Source organism: Embiotoca jacksoni, unplaced genomic scaffold (assembly GCF_022577435.1).
Source record: "Embiotoca jacksoni isolate LCO1_2020_lvr unplaced genomic scaffold, fEmbJac1.0.p SCAF_26, whole genome shotgun sequence".
Lineage (NCBI taxonomy): Eukaryota > Metazoa > Chordata > Actinopteri > Embiotocidae > Embiotoca > Embiotoca jacksoni.
The window spans coordinates 1,822,381-1,842,204 of record NW_027185377.1 but is presented as its reverse complement, the minus strand read 5'-3'; the positions used below and the strand labels follow the sequence as shown (position 1 = coordinate 1,842,204).

Below are 19,824 nucleotides of genomic sequence, written 5' to 3'. Positions count from 1 at the left end.
TCTCATCCACATGCTTGAACAGCCATGACATTTACGCTCCGTCCCGTCCAGCCGGCGGGGAGCGGTACGCTGGAAGAGATTATCGTTTTCCCTCGATTACAAAATAAACAAAAAAATTCTGGTGTTTTTTCCAGCAAAAAGATTAAATGAAGAGAGCGTTTAATTTCCGACACCGTTTAGGGGATTTACTTCCTGACAATCATATTCAGGGAATAATAAATATTTTGGTTTGTGCAATTTTAGTGACATCATCATCTTCACACTCCTTGACATTTATGGCGATGGAGGCGGCGGTTGTGTAAGATGATAACAATGCAGATGAAATTGCACCGAAATAACCGTCATTATCTCGTAACTGTCTCGTGTTGTCCGTGTGAACGTGGAATTATGTGTGAGTGGATGCAATGAAACCAACCGGGGGGGTAAAAGGAGTAAACCTGCAGATGTGAGTTTAGATAAAAAAAAAAAAAACATACATGAAAGTAAATATAACATACAAACATTGAATTAGAAACACAAACACAGTTAGGAAATAAAAAGAAAGGATTCAGTCAAACAAATTCATTTGGAAATAAAAGGTAAAACAAAAATCCCAATAAGTGGAAAAAATACCAAGAAAACTAAAATGAAGCCACTAAATGAGCGGACAACAAGATGCAGCAGGCCAAGTCTCCTTTAACCTTTTCAAAACGACCTCCATCCATCTTTCATCCATCTATCACCTGTCGATTATTCTTTCCATCTGTGTGGATCAGTACTTCCATCCACTGTTTTCATGCATATTTATGTATCTATATATATATATATATATTTACCAATGAACCATCACCGACAGCTAGTCAGTTTTGCAACGGTTATTTTTATGGGTAAATACGGTAAAGTGGATGTAGCCAATGTGGAAGTGCCTTAAACTGCAATACCACCGATTGCCACAAGGGGCTGGCTATAAAAAAGGCTGCATAGACTCCCATTCAACTTCTCTCAGGAAATACACAAACCAGTGGGAGACGTCACTGTAAGTGGACGCTTCGGTAAATACAGACTTGGACACGCAAAGGAAATAGAAGTTGGTAAAAAGACTATATAGTAAACAGAAAGTGATTTCAGACACAAAATTAAAACTCGGGTTCACCAATGTTCTTCAAACTCACCAACTGGGAACCATAAAACTTTGCGCCCTAAAACTTTTGTCTGGGCCTCATGAATATTTATACCAAATTCTGCGGCTATCCCTCCAAAAGCTATCCAGATATGTCACTAAAAGCCAGAAATGTCAACCTCATGGTGGCGCTAGAGGAAAGGTGGCAGAATCACCAAAGTAGGTAGCATTCATCTTCAGGAAAACATGAATGTCTGTACCAAATTTCAGACCAATCCATTTGAAATTTGTTGAGATATTTCAGTTGAACCAAAGCAGCGGACCAAATCAGACCTCCATCCACGGAGCCTAAAGCCTCACGCAGCATTAGGTAACACGTTTATAACACAGGCATCACAGGGACCATGCAGGCCCGGGCCCCAATTTGTGGAGAATTGATTATGTCTTGTCAGCGGTTCTGGCGGCAGGCCTTTATTTATCAAGCGGTCATGTTCCCTCCGCGAACCTGGCAGAGCTGCAGCAGGTGTGAAGGTCAACGGCAGAGTCATATTTTAATCAAAGACCAAAGAGCTAAAAATAAAACTCCCCCGGCAGGCGCAGCACTGGGAGACTCAAAGAGATGTGAAAAGACTCCGCGGTGTACACGTTTTAATTATCACGCATACACACTGGGGTTGTTATTATGCATAAATGTCAGCTGGACAGGGTTTCTGCTCAGGAAGCCATTAGCGGTTGAAGGAAGTGCCGCCGCATTGCACCTGCAGTCTGAACGCCGGCCAAGACTGACAGCGCGAGTCACATGCTGCGACCACACGGACGCTTCTGAAGAAATAACGTGGGAGACAATTACTGAAGCGCGTTGCCGTTGCCAAGGCCAACGACTCCATCTAATGTTGGTATGTGTGTCATTTGTATTATGTGACATTAAATGGAAAGCCAGGAAGTGAATCTGTAGTCGTCACTAAAAATAAGACGTTCTGGCACAGACACAGTGAAAAGGGCCTAGAAAGAGGGAAAATAAGAGAAACATGAGAGGAGGTGCTCCTTTTGTTGTTGTTATTGTGTTTTGTTGCCTTTCCGGACAGCGAAAAAATAAATAAATAAATACTGCTGAGGTTTGAGCCAAAACGGTTTCATCTTACGGTTCCCCTCAAAATGTGAGCATTGTCCTGTGTGCTCGCTTCAACCTTTAACAAACAAAACAGCGGTGCTTAAACTGAACTATAAAGAGAGGCTTATTGAGATCAAATCTGCAGCAGGGTGTCCGCAGATCCTTGAATTCTTTACAAATGTAAATTTGTAAAGAATTGAGGCCTTAATTGTCCTTAAAATGTCTGTTGAGTCTCACTTGTTTGTGAGCAGTCGTTCTGAAGGCTCCAGTCTGGATTTCATCTCTCAACATCTTGTTTTTTTGGAGATAGAAGTGACTCTTATTGGACGAGCTGGGGAGGAGTGAAAACATTAGGCCCCGCCCACTTTTACCCGAAACCTGATTGCACCACAGGCTTGTCAATCAAACCAGACACGCCCGACGAACAGAGCCAACTCTGAGCCCACTGGTGATCTCTGGAGAGCTGCACTGAAAGGTTACTGTACTTCACTGTCAGCAGGACTGTGACGCTTGTTAAAGGTGTCAGATTCTTCAGTCTCAGTGAAAACCTTTAACCCTTTGAGCATTTTATTTAGTGTAATTCATCAACACCTTAAACCCTAGGATTAAAATTGGCAAAAACGAGAAAGGTTTTTGAGAATTTCTTTTAATTTTGTGCAAATCTTAACTGACTTTTCAGAAAATCTGCAAAAGAAAATGCAAATAACGCATTTCTAGCCGCTTCTGTTTTACTAATATATTTTCCCCTTAAGCTCTAAAAGCTGTATTTTGATATTTCCACACTGAAAAAAAAAAACCTAAATTCAGTCAGTAGCTGCAAAACGCCGAGGTGAAAATGAACCGGCTCAGCCTCTACGGATCAAAGACACTTGGGAGGATTTCGAAATGCAATAAATCTCCGTGTCCCCATCAGCAGGTCAGAGCGGTGCCGAAAAAAAATGCAGTAAAAATTTATATTTTATTTTTTACCAAATCAAAACCGTAAATCAGAAAGTGACTAACAGCCTTCCGACAATAAGTCAGCGACACAGATGTTATGAAAAAAAAATAAAAAAATCTCAACTGCAACTCTGGCTGAAACAGATGCAGCATTTGTTTGGGGGGCATCGTTTCTGCGTCATTAGATTTTGGCCCAGTGGTACCAGGCAGCCTCTTCAGTTAATGTCTCACACCTGGTAACCGTTGAAAAAAAAATCACCAGCGGTTGAGTTTTTGTCACAGATACGACCTGGAGAGCTCCAGAGCGGAAGAGGTTAAGGACGGATTGATTATTCGGTAGAAGGAAATTGACTGAAATGGAAACCGGAAACAATTGTAGAGAGGAGGAGGAAATTCTGCTGCCGGTAGACGAGCTGAGACAAATCGCATAATAAGAGAAGATTTAAACGCCTCCTTCACGAGTGAAAACAATGCAGATGAATGACATGTTTCTCAATGAAACTGCAGCTTGTTTTTCAGGGATTCTCTTTGGCGGAGTAATATTTTTGCTGTTGTTTGAGGAGCACGACTCAACACTACTTTGGAGGGGGGGGGCACTCATCACAGCCTGAAGTGGCACCGTGGCTCACATTGACATCTCAAGGTGTTGATAGTAAAGCAATGCACTAATCTCTAATCTCGATGACGGGAATTCAACAAGTGCACTCAAACAAAGGTCACTGTCAGCAGGACGCGGCTCTCCTCCGCCCCCTGCTGGCGGCTCGCGCTCCGCGCAGCAAACGACACGTCTGCACCTGGAGGCCCCTAATAACCCCCCCCCCCCCCCCTCCTCCCCCGCAGCTGCTCACATTAAACATGCAGGCCGCGGTGGAGGTGTCTTAATCAGGATCTTCATATAAAGCCCTTTCTGTCTCCTCCTGAAGCCGTTTCCCCCGCCACTTAAATTAATATCATATTAACAGATTAATTATTTCACAGCTATGCTTCTGAATGATATTATGTCGCTGGATGTAAAAATTTGAACATTTCCAACTCTTATGATTGAAATGAATTATCTATTTGCTGTAATTAATGTCACAAAGAAGGTTTTTGTGTACAGTTTGTGTGTGCTTGTCTAGTTTTGCTGCATTATTTTTGCTTACTGTATGTCTATTGACAAATTACTTATTTAATTATTAAGACATTTTTGGCATCCAAAATTCCTCTGGTGAAGATATCTTTTTTCATTTGTTTTCAAAGTGAATACAGAGTGATTCATTACAAATTATATTATTCAATTTTGCAAGAATTTGAGTGAAAAGTTAAATCCATGAGTTTCACAATGTTTCAGTCTCTGCTTGGATGCCAGCATCCCTCCGGCTGCAGGAACTCCAGCAGCTTGTTCACACACAATAACTCATCTCATCCGACAGCCGTCAGGGATGTTCGTCTTCCTCATTCTTCATCATGAGTGTTCAGGTGACTGCGGAGGAGAAGTCAGCACTCGTCGGTCTTCAAGTTCAAGTCTTTGACGTGTGTTTTGCTCATCATCCTGTTGAATCCTTCTCCAAAGACACAATCCAGAGGACGGAGCAGGTCTCCGAAGGATGGAGAGCTTCCTCCTGATTGATTTGCCGTTTGTGTCCGACTCCACAGTCGTTGGGTTTTTGGGATCTGGTGTGCAGACCCTTCAACTTTTTTTCTCCTTCTTTGATTGCCTTCTTCTGCTCCTGACCCTAAATGAACTCCAGGATGTCCACTCGTTATCTTTGCAGCTCCATTAATCTCCCACATCCTCTGAACTTCTGCAGGGAGGTGTTTGTTCGGAGTAATTTGGCTTTAACTATCTCATTCAGGTTCCAAAATGTAAAGTTATACTTCACATAGTATTTCATCATTGCCATGGTAACCTTACCAGACCCAGTGATTTTATAGTATGTACAAGACCAGGGCAAAAAGTCTTCGTTCTAACGCAGCCTTTTGTACAACTGTAAAGAAATTTGGTAAAACTCGCGATTTGGTATCGAAAATTTTAACTGACTTTAAGAAAATCTTTAAAAGAAAATGTAATTTAACCTAATTTCTATCATAGATTATTTATATAAATGGACATAGTCTCCAGGTTTGAGAAGTAAAGCCAGTGTCGGTGTCTTAAAGTGCAATACCACTGAGAGCCACCAGGGGCTGGTTCCAATAGACTCCCATTGAAAAAGCATCAACTTCTTCTCATGAAATCTTTAATAAATGTTTTCCATGAGTTGTTATAGTGTCATTTACTAAAGGTTTCTGCTACAAGTGGGCAGGGCATAGTATCGTTAGGTTCTCAGTCAGATCCACCACTCACTCCTCCCCATCTCGTCCAAATATGGTCACTTCTGACTCCAGAACAAGACCGATAAACTGCAGCAAAACTGGACATTTTTTTGCGTCTCATTTTATAGCTGTAAATCGATCATTTGGTCCAAAACACTTTCAGCTGCAACTCTACCGAACGTGATGCAACACAAATGACGCACAAACGAACGTTAAGTCCATTTTTGGTCCCACGAGAGCCGAGTGCCCTCCTCCACTGAACCTTTAAAAAAAAAAAAAAAAAGGCACCAATTGCGTTTTATATAACAGATATGGAACAATTTGTTAATTCAAACCACCTGAATTTCAGTGTGACTTTCAAAAGGGAAAAGAATACATGCTGGTATTATAAATTTCACGGCGTCTTCTAGTTTCCGTGTTATTATTTCTCCCGCAGCTTTTCTGAATCAGACCCTTTAAACATCTGCTTTCGATGGACTGTGACTATCGGTACATGACAGCAGTTGATCCTAACAAGACGCCTGACGTGCGTTGACTTTGAGATGTTTGTTCTTTTCCTTCACTGTTTAATTGATGCCATGTTCCTGCTCTTCGCTGCCCAGCTTTCTGGAACATCAGATATTTGCAATGACAGCCATGTGAAGGGACCGTGAGGAGAACAACGGACGATTGTTCAGCAAAGGGAGCTTCCAGCATCTCCTGCTGATTCACGGTTGGTTCCTGATCCGACTGCGGAGGAATGTCATGTACGGACATCACTTTAATTACGGGATTATACATGTATCGTACCGTGTATCTTTAAAATCTGTCAGCAGGCCGCTTTAATCTATTTTAATATGTTCGAAGCACGAGCTGGCAAACTTCCAAAGCCCACTTTCTTTATTAGGCCATTAGAAAGACATTAAAAAGAGGAGAATGCTGCAGAGAACAAATTAGTTTTACCCCGAAGCAGTGACACTGATTAGTCACAACATCAAAACCAGATATCATGGAGGTCTCCTTTATGATGCCAAGTGCTCTGAACTTTGTTTGAGGCGTGTAATAGACACGCCTGTCCAGTACAGCAAAACGTGTAATAGCTACGCCTGGCGCTGTGTAGGCGTGAGAATCGGTGGCGTAAGTCACGGACTGTCGTGCAGGACGATGAAGTTTGAATCCAGGAGCCATCACAGATGAGGTCATGTTGGACCAAGCGGCGACCAGCGGTGACATCATCTGTTGCTTTGTGAACGGCCGTTACGAAGCCTCGAGTTCGGAATTTGGCCGGCGCCATCTTTGATAGTTCGGAGCGGTTTGGAGCAGGAAGTGACCATATTTGGACGAGCTGGGAAAGGAGGTCTTCAAATAATATTTAAAAAGTTCCCACCAAATATTGAATAGTATTTTTGCTTGAAATGCACATCTCTAGTCCAAACAGGAAGTTGGATCAACCAATCAGCTTGCAGGTCAGCATGACAAGTTTAATTAGCAATAAACACAAGAAGTCTTAGAGGTTTTTTTGTCCTAAAACCAAAGTTTTGCGCAATTACATTATATACTGAATTATAACCAATTAATTAAGTCTTTATCTACAACTAGCAGCTGAATGAGGTGTTTAATATGTTACCATATTGTATTTTGAAGTGTCCATGTTGATGTTATCAACGTTTAGTTTTAGACATCTACAAAATAAAATACTCTGAGCTGACTCCATCTAAAGAAGCTCTAACAGCCACACAGGCAGGAGATTGAATTTCTGTAATGAATATGAAACACCACAGAGCCAAGTGTGCAACTGTTTCTCTTCTTTCTTTTTTTTTTCTAACAATAAATCTACAAACACATCTCTGCGCTGCCAGGAATAAAATCCTGGTGCAAGATGACTTTTTAATTAAATAATAAAAATGATAAATATGACGACCAGCTGCTGTTGTTGAGCGGTGAAAGTAGGCAGAGAGAAACTTGGATCGAAGGAAAAAACAAAAAAATCCAGCACTAAACCCATCTGTAAACCTCAGCTCTGATGTGAGTAACAGACCAAAGACGCACATTTTATCCACAACAGACTTAAACGGACTTTCTTCACCGTTTCAGCTGCAAAAACACCGACAGGACAAACACTCATCCGCACTGAGAAACTCATGTATAACTAATCCTCTTCAAAAGATCACAATTTAAAGTTCTTGTCCAATTTATTTGATGGTACTTTTATTTATAACAGAAAACGTAACATGTACGATGTAACGTTTATCATTTTGTTATCTCTTAACTTTGCTATGAATTATTTTATTTGAACTAATGATCTTTGTTTTGCTGTGAAATGGCAATTTTCCTTCAGTAAAATATTTGAATATATCTAAAACATTGTCAAGTCATGTTCTCTTTATTATAATTATAATGATTTTCTTTGTTGCACTCATTGTTCTTTAGAACCAGTGTTATATTACATGTATACTGACATCCAAAAATACAATAAAACTCAACCTTAGTAAAAAAAAAAAGTTGACGTGTTATAGCTTGACGGTTCTTCTGATGGTATAATGTTGTCTTGTAAATGGTTTTCTAGGTGTTATGAAATGATGAATATTTTTAAAATAAGATTTAAAATAAGGGGTCCGTCTTCAACCTCAGGGTTAGAAAGTGACAACGGAAACCTCGGAAGAGTTGATATTCTAAATCAGAGGCACAAATTTATTAAAAAATAGAAAATAAGAGATGATCATTTATTTCTAGTTTAAACTATTTTTTCAGGCAAACATGGCAGGAATTCTCTGGTAGCAACCTCAAATATGAATATTTGAATATATATATATAAAATGATTAATTTGATGAAAAAACGAAAAAGATAGAGGTCTTTACAAGATGGAGGATGGAGACCTGACAGAACTCCTTAAATGAAAAACTGTGATTTATCAGAAGTAGGAGTGAACCAGGGAGCTTTGATAACTGCGTGCAGCGTCATAGGTTCATTTCCAGGAAGTCTCCGGTCCACATCGGATGAAGCTGGAGTCGCTGTTCCACTTAAGATCAGCAGAGGGAAACGTCGCGCTCTTTTTTTCCTGCCCACCTCGCAGACAATAAAAACAAGGCGAAGCCCACACAGTCGGCAGCATCTCGGCTCCATTCAAAGCCCGACTACCGAGCGACGTCTGAAGGCGGCTGGAGAAGCGCTCACCGTCGGCGGGGAGGAACTCACGGACACCCGGCCGACGACCTGCGACTCAGAGATGTAGCTTTGCAAGGATGCGACCCAACTGCATCTCTCGTTTGCTCCTGCTCGTGTCGGTGTGCGCGCTCCGTGAGGCGCTGGCCAAATCTCTTCCAGATCAGGGAGCATTTGGTAAGCTCGCCATACGGGTGGTGGGGAGAGGGGGGGGGGGGGGTGCAGCACAATGAGGAGATGGGAGTGGTTGCATTTTTATGGCTTTTGTCGACAAAACGCTCGATGGCTGTAGCGCTGCGCTCTCGTTTGAAGGGAGGTGGATTTCAGGGGAAGGCTTTTAGAGGCGTTTTCCGCCGATTGAGGTTGTTTTTGACGGTATAGATGGAGAGCTATAGATACAGAGAGAGACACGGTAGCGCTCGTGAGGTGATTGTGCTCCGGTGCTGTGCAGATGTGATTTGGAGAGCAGTGATCTGAGCGCAGGCCTTTTCTCGGGGCCTGACTTGCTGTGAAGCTGCAGGCCTTCATGTCATTGTTGCTGTGCACCATTAATGACTGTGTTGACCGGCGTTGGCCTGCAGGTCCTAAAAAAAACAACGTGTCAGTCGGTCACCAGCACATTTCTGCATTTAATAATAAGACCCTGAAGGGGGGAAAAAAAAAAAAATGCACCTGCCTGCAGAACAACGTGTCTCCTGAGGAATAAAGGATGCAGCAGCAGCAGCCTTCACATCTTCCACTGTTTATATTGTGCTGTGTGTATTTTGAAGGACATTATATAATTACGTTGCATTATGCATGCCTGAGGGCTATTTTTGAGATGCATGGATGGTCACAGACAGAACTAAACACATTTACTCAAGTACAGTCATCACTTGTACTTTGACTGCTTTCATTTTGTCACTTTATTTTTCTATTGGACTACTTTCAATAAGAAAATATTGAGATTTTTACTCTAATATTTTGATTTTAGAGCAATATTTAATCTGCAGGATCAGATTTTACAAACTAAACATGGAATCAGTTCATAAAATATAGAGTATTATTACAAAATAAGCTGCAAACAGGGTTTAAAAGCACATTAATCGATCAGGTTTAGCTCCTGTATCTGACGTTTTATGTTTTATAAGTACAACTTGCTGACAAGACTTTTATTTTCAGTCATAATGGAATATTTCTGCTGCAGCATTGTTCATTTCCTCAAGTAAAACATCTGAATACGACTTCCACCACTTCTTTTAAAGGCAGTTTTGTCCGTTAAATGTTTATTGATTTTTGCTCCTCTGCTACTTCTTTCCTGAGTAAATCGTCAATTAATTGACACCTCTGGTGTGTTTTCGCACATCTCAGCACTTCTCCTGACTACCATGTATTTACAAGCTGTTGCAAACCAATTCAAGAAAACAGCACATTTTGCACAGCAGCGATATGTAGAGTATAATATTTTAAATGATGTTTCTCGGGCCGGTAAAGTGGCCGCGCTGACTGTAGAGAGGTTTTATTCTCCAGTAAGTCTGTGCTGAAGGACTTGGAGGGAGTGAAGCCTCCCAGGATCTGTGACTCTCAGTGTTTCTGTCAATGGAGCCGCTTCACAGTGTTTCAAGTGTGGAGCCCAGATTGAGGAAATCCTCTCCACACACAGACACAAGGGAGCCTTTTATTGAACCAATTATGGTAATGGGTGACCGCGTTTATCCATGAACGGTGGATATGAACACACAAACACCGCCCACACACACACACACACACACACACACACACACACACACACACACACACACACACACACACATATGCTGCGTATTATCAGCCATTAGCTTTAGCTGCTGCCTCAGAAAGAAAGTTCTGCATGGAGGGGTTTGTCGCCGCAGGCCTGTGAGGGGACCGGGCCAAGCGAGGAAGAAAAACAAGTCAGCTTTTTATGGAGTGTCAGCGTGTAACCATGGAAACATCCCCAGCGTGACCCACATCGACGCCGTCCCGAGAGGCGAGATGAGAGACAAAATGTCCCCGCACGAAAAAAAACAACCACATGAGGATGAAGGGGCAGAAACAGCCCAGTGGATTTACAAGCCAGTGGATTTATTAAGGGTGTGTCAGCGATGACCACAAACATCATCATCATCATAACAATATGCCATCTTTGCAGGAAATGATTGGTCGGCACCAGCAGCAACACATTTTAAAACCCTCAGCATCGACTGCATTCAAATATCTTCTTCTTCAGTCAAATGTTTCATACGCACACTAATATATATGATTATAAAGTCAATGTGACACTTCCTGATGATGTCATTGTCTCATAAATGTTTGCACGCACTTAGAAATCATAGATAAAAGATCCGCCTTGTCACCTCAGAACCTGCTTGAGAATCTTTACGTTTTTATGTTTTCTTCAGTATCCCAGAGATCCAGTGACGGTAATCTGTACGTCCATGTTTACATTACAAACAGGAGCTGCTAATAGATCATTCGGCCAATTTTAATGATGCGATTTGCTCAAATACGAAAAGATAAGCAAAACAAAACTTGGTGGCTAATTTACTGTACATCCTGTAATCCCTCCAGAATATGGGAACTGTAGTGACAAAATTTAAAGTATAAAATTCTTATTTTTTTATATTTTTAAATATGTATGTTGTTTCAGTGTTGAGGGTCTACGCTGTATGTGAGGATGTTTCATGCTAACGCGGTGCCCTCACTTTGTGGGTCATTCTGGACGACATCATAATGATGTCTTCATTCTCAGACAGCCAAGCGGGACTTGATAAATCGAGTCGTACTTGAGTGTAATTACTGCTTCAAAACGAAGAGTTTAATCAGACGACACAAGACGAGTAAATACAGCTCAGCTTCTGACGTGATGGAACAAGAAATATCGCCAAAAAAACTATTCGTTTTATAAGTTGATTATCCACTTTTTTTTATTTTAAAGCTATAATGTGGGACTTTTCCATATAAATGAACGTTTGTTACATTCAATATAGAATACACTTCCTAACTGGCCCTCTCTCTCTCTGTTGGTTCTTTCAGAGGTGCAAATAAAAGTGCAGGTGTTCGACAACAGCGACCTGTCGGCGCTGGCGGACGCCCAGGTGGAGGTCCAGGGTAATCAGACCGTCTTGGCGTCCAGCCGCGCCGGCAGCGACGGCGTCGTGAGAGTCAGCTTCCTGTACCGCGCGGGGACATGGGTCATCATCACGGCCTCCAAACAAGACTACGTCACCAACTCGGTGCCGTGGCACTCCAGCCGCATCCCCCGTAAGTCCACAGCGCTTTCACTTCCTGTCGCTCTTGTAATATCTCTTTACGAAAAAGAGAATTTCGTAAAAGTCTTAAATATGCTTTCCTGCCTGCTGTAGGCGGGGATGTCAGTTCTGAATGTTTTTGTGTCTGGTGGAGGGCTGTCAGGACGCGTTACACTCCGATGATGCAGGAGGTTGTTCAAGCACTTTAGTGGCGTGTCAGTCAGCAGCAGCATCCGACCTGCAGCGAACTCGAGCTCATCGTCTCATAAAGGAAACCTGTCGATTTTAGCAAAAGAATTTCGATTTTCACTCGTTAATCTATAATTGTTCTTTCTTTAATTAACACTTTGATGTAGAGAACAAACAGGATTGTAAGTGGGTCATCAGAAGGTCGGCGGCTCTGCTGAATGCATTCTCATTGGAAAAAAAACATCCAGAAAACAAGACCACTAATGTCTGAGAGTGATTTCTATCAGTGATTTGAGTCTTTGCTGCGGTCAAAACTAGAGAAGGTCAATTTATCAAATTTCTGCCACTCATCACAGTCGAGGTTGCATTATTTTTTTTTTTATTAAATTACTTAAAATTATTGTCACATGCCGCTTGGAGTTACAGAAAAATGAACTAGTTCTCAGCCTTGTTGCAGTCTCGGGGGGATTCCAGCATTATTTCATACTCTAGCCAGTATTGCTATTAAATTGCATCATTGTCATCAAAAGTCGTTTTCTAACTGAAGACCTGCTGCTGCCATTTTGAGAAAATTGCAAAGGGTCGTGCACTTCGGACGGCTGAACTCGAGACGCAGAGAAGTACTAATGACTAAAGATTTTGTGCTGGAGTTTCTCAGGTCTATCTCAGGCCTAGTGATAAGAACAAGAAGACTTATTGTATTTAAAATCCTGCAAAGTGTCTGTGATTCATGCACCCCGGGGCTGTTCCCTTCGGCCTCACATGGTGAAGCTGTCACCGAGGCATGTTTTTTTTTCAAGCAGAAAATTTTTTGATAAAATCTGCTGCTTTCTTTTGAACGTCTCTTTGTTTTTCAGTGTATGCTTCAGTCAGCCTGTACCTCCTCGTTCAGAGGCCGGGAACTCTGATTCTGTACGATGACGTCCTGCAGGTGCTGTCGGGGTCACCGGGTAAGAAACGATGAAGAAGTCCGATTATTATCTATCGTTATCATTTATACTCGGGTTTAGGATTATCAGCTATTTTCAAGGAACAGACTCAGAGTTTGTGATCGCTGTCCATAATGCAAAATTTAGATTCATTAACCTTTGAACTCCGGCAGGTTTGAAAGGAATGTTTTCTCTTTAAAAAATAATAAATCACCAAAATTCCTCCATTTATCAGCCAGAATTGTGAACTTTTGACCGGACTGCAGCTCAGAGGAAAAAACACAGAGAGTACAAAAAAGGTTTTCGAGGTTGTGTATAGCATGAAGAGCCCCCCGCCCCCCCCGTCCCCCACACACACACACACCCCACCCGCCCAACAACACTTGTAGGAAAAATGTAGTTTAGTTCATTAAAGCTTTTTCTTCTTTAATGATTTATGACATTATAACTGTTACACTGCACAAAAAACATGTTGAAGTTCTCCCTCCTTCGAGCCATGACTGGGTTCTGTAATTAAAATGTGCAGGAGCTGCTGCTGCTGCAGTGAAAAATGAGTTCAGAGGGTTGAATGAAGTCGGGCCCGTTTTGGTTGTCTGGAGAGTTCAGCTTGACCCGTCAACAGTGATTCTCTTATCACGTCTTAAATTAGTCCATCTCCAGCAAAGAGCGATGACAGATTCACACCTCTCCTCCCCCTCCGTAGTCCCACGCAGATTTCACCGCCGGATGACCGTGTCATACTTCCTGCTGCTGACACTACTTTGTTACAGTTTCTACCAATACAACTTAATCCCAGCCACTAAAATCCACTCAGACAATAGTAATGTTTACACCTTTTTAAAAAACTACATTCAGTGGTTGTTGGATTGATATACTGGAGGTGTGATTGTTTTTTTTTTTCAGGTGCGCGTAACCAGCCGCTGGTGCAGCTCCAGAGGAAGTCCATCCAGCTGCCGTCCAGCTCTAACTACACGTCGCTGTCCGCTGCGCTGACCACCGCCAGGAGTCAGTACGAGATTGGTGGTTTCCCCTTCCTGCTGGGCCAAGAGACCAACAGCTCAGGTCAGAGTCTGTCGCACGAATCAGTGTTCAGGGATCTACTGTTTGGTTGAAAGTTGGGTGACACACACGGAAATCAAATTATTCTGCCTACTGTACCAGAAAACACTGGTGCTGGTTTACGCCATAAAACTCTCAAGTTTAATCTAATTTCTATGATTTTGTTTTTTTTCCCGTTCAGGTGCAGAAACAGGTTGGACAGACTTGACAGCGCTGGCGGTGGTCAGCGTTCAGCTCCTCGATAGAGATGGCGGTGCGATCCAGGTCACGGATCCGATCCACATCTCCGTGCCGCTGCCGTCCGACACTCGAAACAGGATGGCCACCAGCGTGCCTGCTTGGCTGTATCAGCCAAAGACGGGTAAGTACAAACACATAAATCATAGATGCTGTGGAACAGCTGGACACTAAGAACCGACTACAGCTTATATAACGACTTTCCTTTCCTGAAATACAACATCTGTAGAAAACCATGGTTACTAAAACGTGCAGCATGTAGGATTATATTTGGACTGTTTTCTGAGGCTGTACGTATGTGTTGATTGTTGTTTTTTTTCATTCCTACAGGGCTGTGGGTTCGAAACGGGACCGGCTACATCAAAAAGGAAGGCACACAGTTCGTGTGGAACGTGGTGGTCCCTCAGATGGGTTACTGGTTGGCTGCCTTTCCTGCATCTTCAGGTACTATAACTCATCTCGACCTCCGCTCTCTGCCGCTGGCTCTGTTGTTTCATTTTTAGTGTTGCTGCCGTGTCAGCAAACCTTCCTTCTCGTGCTCGGAGGGGAAAGAGAAACTGAATATAGTCGGGGTATTAAATGGAGGGCGAACGGTGCAGTGGGGACGTAAAGTGCAAAAGAATGAAGCTGAAATGGTTTTCTGGTCTTTCTGCAGGTTTGGGTCTGTCTCATCCAGGCTTGAGGGACATCACCACCTACCACACCCTCTTCCTGCTCTCCATCCTGGCCTCGCTGGCCCTGCTGGTGCTCATCCTGCTCTGTGTGCTGCTCTACTACTGCAGGTGTGGGGAGCGTAGGCGCAGGTCTCAGGTTTAGGTTTCTATTAGTAGCAACAATTACATATTTCAAACTGAATTTTTCTGGTGACAACTGCAACTAATTCAGCGTCAATGCGGATTTAAACAGCTGGTTCTCATTGGATTAGAGCAGATACCAGCTGTTTCTTGTGACCTCTGACTTTCTGTTTCTTCTTCACCTTTCCAGGCGTAAGTGTTTGAAACCTCGTCGACAGCAAGGCAAACCCCACACATCCAACATCAATGGTGCCAAGAGAGACCAGGGTACGTCCACGTCACGCCTGAATCTGATCTGTGGAGGACACGCTGAATCAGGCCCCTCCAATGACAAATCTGAAATGTCGCCATCTCGGGACTACCAGAGTCCAAGGGAGGACTTAACCAAGCACGTTCCAGCCCACATGCTGCGACACGCCAAGGGAAAAAACGCCTCAGGCTCCCAGCGGGGTGAAAGCTTCCCCATGAAGGTTACACGTGCCACGGAGACCAACAACTTGGACAACCCTTTGCTGCACGAAGACTACAACCGGAGCTACAGCCCCAAAGAGGGCAAAGAGTCGGAGTACCACAGACACCACAACGCCAACGACAATCGAGGATACTCCTCCGATCCTCCGTCCCCACCTCGCTTCCAAGGCTACGTGCCCAGCCAGTCCGACAAACCTCCAGAGTACTCGGCGGCGGCGGCGGACAGCCTCGCCAGACCCACCTCGCTCAACACCCAGCCGGGTCAGATCATCTTCTGCAGCTCCATCGACCAGATGAAGGAGAACATGTATCGGAGCATGGTGCCAACCCTGGTTATCCCGGCCCACTACATGCGCCTGCCGACTGAGTTTTCTAAAGACGGCAAGGACCCGAAGGACCAAGACAAAGATGGTGCGCAGATGGGAGGAGGCCAGCAGCACCATCACCACCACTCCCAGAAACAAGGCCAACAGCAGCAGCAAGGTGGATCCCAAGGGGACGACTCCGAGGAGCCCAGCTGGGCATCGGACTCCTCCGGTGGACCCGTGACCATCCCCGTGCTCTTCAATGACTCCACCATGGCTCAGATGAACGGAGAGCTGCAGGCTCTGACGGAGAAGAAGCTGCTGGAGCTGGGCGTGAAACAGCACCCGCGGGCGTGGTTCATCTCGCTGGACGGACGTAACAACGCTCATGTGCGCCACTCCTACATAGATGCCGGGAACGACCTCAGCGGCGGCGGCGGAGGATTCGGAGGCGGTTCCAGCAGCATGCCGAGAGACGTCAACCTCGAACCGCCGCTGGAGTCGCAAGAGCGGAAATCGGGGGTCAACCGGAAGGGAAAAGACGAGCGCTGGGGGACGGGAGGACGGAAGGGCCACGGTGTCGGCGGCGGGAAGAGTTACTCCAAGCTGGCGTACCCCGACCACAGCGAGCCGAGCAGCAGCGAGGGACGCCCGGTCTCGCCCGAGGAGAATTCCCTCACCCCTCTCCTGGACGAAGGCCCGTCCTCCCGGGGGTCCACCATCCCGAGGAGAGGTCGCAGTCGCGTGAACAGCAGCCGCAGCAGCAACAGCGAGAACCACCGCGACTCCATGACCAGTCCCGAGGACGACCCTGACGACAAGGACGAGAACAAGAAGAGCCCCTGGCAAAAGATCGAAGACAGACCTCTCATGGTCTTCCACCCCAGGAAGTGATCTTTTTGAACTTGACGAAAACACTGGACCTTTAACGGTCTTCTCAGAGGTGAGTCTTTCCACGTCGATCACGGATGTTTTCACTGAGGAGCGAGATCACAATAAGCACAACCACTGCTTCACTGGTCCCTTTTTCAAGGTTGTCGTTTGACCTTTGTGTTTCTGGTGATTACTCCGGTGTTCTCACTGTCCGTTAATCCCGCCGGTTTTCCACCGAGTTGATCTGAAATCTGTCCAGTTTTGTTGTGAATCGCGTCATCTTATCACATCACCGAACCGTCGTCTGAGCCGTCGCATATACTGACTGTGGAAATAGCCATTTAATAGAGCAAAATATAAGAATAGAGCACTTACTAATGATTTGATAACTGATTGATTGATACTTACAAAGTATTTGGAGGTGGATGACATTTTTTTTATGGGATTGATGGGTGTTTAGGTGAGTCAGATTTCCTTCCCCGGACTAATTCTTCACAAATCCTCACATTGATGGTACATGTGAGCTTGTCTACTCCCTTGTTTCTAAACTGTAAGTAGGATAAATCTTCTTTAAAAAGGAAACAGAGTCCCAAAGCCAGAATATATAGGGAACGTATCAGTTGTACTGATTTCTTTTCTTGAACCGCTGTGAACGGATGAAGCAAACTCCTAAGAGTCCAACGTGCGACTTGCATTTTGCTCCTTCAGGGACGTACTTGCTTTCCTCTTCCTCCTGTACTGTGTTCATGTGTTGTATTAACTTATTCAGATAGTACTTATTTGAACCATCATCTTCCGAGTCATCCTCTCTCATCGTTGGTGATCTACTTGTGCGATTCTGCCAAAAGTTCGCATTTTTGCCTTTTTCTCCAGTTGTAGAGATTTTTTTGTTTTTGTTTTCGGCCCGGCAGAGACGTCTTAGCGGGTTTCCCCGTCGTGTAAATAGACGCCCAGACATTCGAAAGACCATTTGGTAATAGAAAGTTTGCATGCATATGAATGTATGAAATAAACAGAAGGCACCAAAAGACCTCCCCGACCTTCACAGTTCTTTGGGCTCCTGAGCAGACGACCCCTTACCGGCGGACCCGGCGTACGGCTCAGCAAAAAACACCACTTTACTTGAAGACTTCCTCGCGTGATCTTCTCCGAGGTGGACGGGGGGGTTGTTTGTCCACAGGGCCTGTAGTACCACTTCTCTCCTGTAAGTGCCTTCTTTCACATAGGGTCGAGTGATAGGCATGCCGGTCCCTATTTGAAATGCAGTTAGTCGTCACCTAAACTACACTCTCGAGATCGGCAGGCACTAATAATAAGCACACTGCATTGTGGTGGTAACAACAACAACAACAACAACAACAACACTCTGGGGAGCATGCCTGCCAAAAACTGACAACTTTTCTCTTGCGGCTGTTACATCCTTGAATATCTTAATTTCTTGTATCTATCCTCTTTTTCACCAAACTTGTAAATGCTATGACGAATTATATGAGATTTTAATGTGTATACGACGTGCATGTAACGTGTGTAGAATAGGGTGTTTTTAAACTAAACTTTTTTTTTTTGGAAACGATAAACGAGGATGTTTTGGCACAAAACTTGTGACTCGCAGACGCATTGAATGGCGTTGCCAAATGAACTTGGTTATTACGAAGATGACACCGACTTTCTTTCTCCCCTTAATCCAGTAAATTCTAACAAAATTCACTTCCGGTCGTAAATGTTTACAGCGATAACATACTGACCAACACGCTCCGCCGTTACGAGCATCACCACTGCCTACCAAGCATCAACAACTGTGAACCTTTGTCATCTTGCAGATTTATAAAAAAAAAAAAAAGAAGAAGCTCAAACCAGTTTAGAAAAACTTGCAAGAAGCTGATGGAATTGGTTTTTTTGGGGGGGCGGGGTGTGTTTTTCTGCAAATGAAGTGAAAACGATTAAGGGGAAATGTTTTGAAGGCTGTAAAGAAGTCATGCTGACATGTCGGTCCTGTTCCACCATTCACTCGCTGTTCATAAAGCCTGCGTCATTAGCCTACAGTACAAACTGAGAAATGTGATGTAACACAAAAGTCTGAAGAATAACACCGACTATGAAACGATTCCTGCTGAACGGTCACGTCCACTGCTGTAAAATGTACATTTGTTTTTTTGAGATATGGACTTATTATGAGTTGTGCAATTGTGGCTTTCCTTGCTTGTTTCTGTTCTACACGAGCGATGTGTTGGGTTTTTTTTTCTCAGTAGATTTTGTGAACTTGTGTTTCAGAGAATTATTTTCCGTCACACGTGATTTACATGAGAGCTGAATCCCTGAGAGGACACGTTTAAAACCTGGCAACCCGCTTTATTGGATTTTTGGATAGTGCGCGAGGGTCAGGAGCACTGAACTGTAGGCCTTCATCATGTGCAGTAAATCATTTGCGTCATAAACCTGGTCAGTTGTTTGTAAACTGTAAATTGATTCTTTCTGTACATGAGGAAAAAAAATTTAAATAAATTTGTTCCCACAGTCTGACTATGTTATTGTTTATTTTATTGTTGACTTATCAACATTTTAGGGGGTGTTTTTTAGTTTTTGGTGTGCGTTATTCTCGGTAAGCAATTTGAATTATAATTTATTTATTTAAAAAGTTGCTGCAATCTACATAAAGTTTGATTCAACCGAACTTTTGCTGTGCGGTGATAACAGATATTTAGAGAAATTTCATTTTCATAAAACATGAAACACTGACTTTGAATTATTTAACTCATTGCCGGTGGTGGAAATGAACTAAAAAACGATGATCTGATGACAAGCAAAGTTTCCCACAAACATAATACAGCATCAGCTACATATCTTTAGCACATTTTACCTTCTTATTTTTCTATTCTATTCATTTTCTTCGTTGTATTTTTATATCTTTGGTTGGAGATGCAGCTCAGCATTGTAGGTCAAATATAGCCCAAGGTCAAATATAGCCCAAGGTCAAATATCGCCCAGGGTCAAATATAGTCTAAGGTCAAATATAGCCTAAGGAAGCAGGACCTAAATGTTAAATGTCCTTTTATGTCTCATTTAAAGCACCGAAAATTGCAGTTGTGTCCTAAACGTGCAGTACAAATACACTTAAGACCTACCTTGTTAGCTGCCT

At 43.5% G+C, this 19,824-nt stretch overlaps 1 protein-coding gene across 2 annotated transcripts; it reads left to right on the top strand.

The window, feature by feature from the left end:
* The first annotated feature begins 8,417 nt into the window (after positions 1-8,417).
* LOC138204644 (protein FAM171A2) lies at positions 8,418-19,205 on the top strand. Of its 2 annotated transcripts, none has more exons than XM_069160010.1 (8): positions 8,418-8,760; positions 11,617-11,844; positions 12,878-12,970; positions 13,853-14,011; positions 14,190-14,369; positions 14,576-14,689; positions 14,901-15,048; positions 15,230-19,205. In XM_069160010.1, the coding sequence occupies exons 1-8, from the start codon at positions 8,664-8,666 to the stop codon at positions 16,707-16,709; spliced, it is 2,499 nt and encodes an 832-aa protein (XP_069016111.1). In that variant the 5' UTR covers positions 8,418-8,663; the 3' UTR covers positions 16,710-19,205. The 2 variants fall into 2 exon arrangements, with proteins under 2 accessions (XP_069016111.1, XP_069016112.1); XM_069160011.1 differs by having other exon boundaries at positions 8,419-8,760; positions 14,901-15,027.
* Positions 19,206-19,824: the final 619 nt, after the last annotated feature.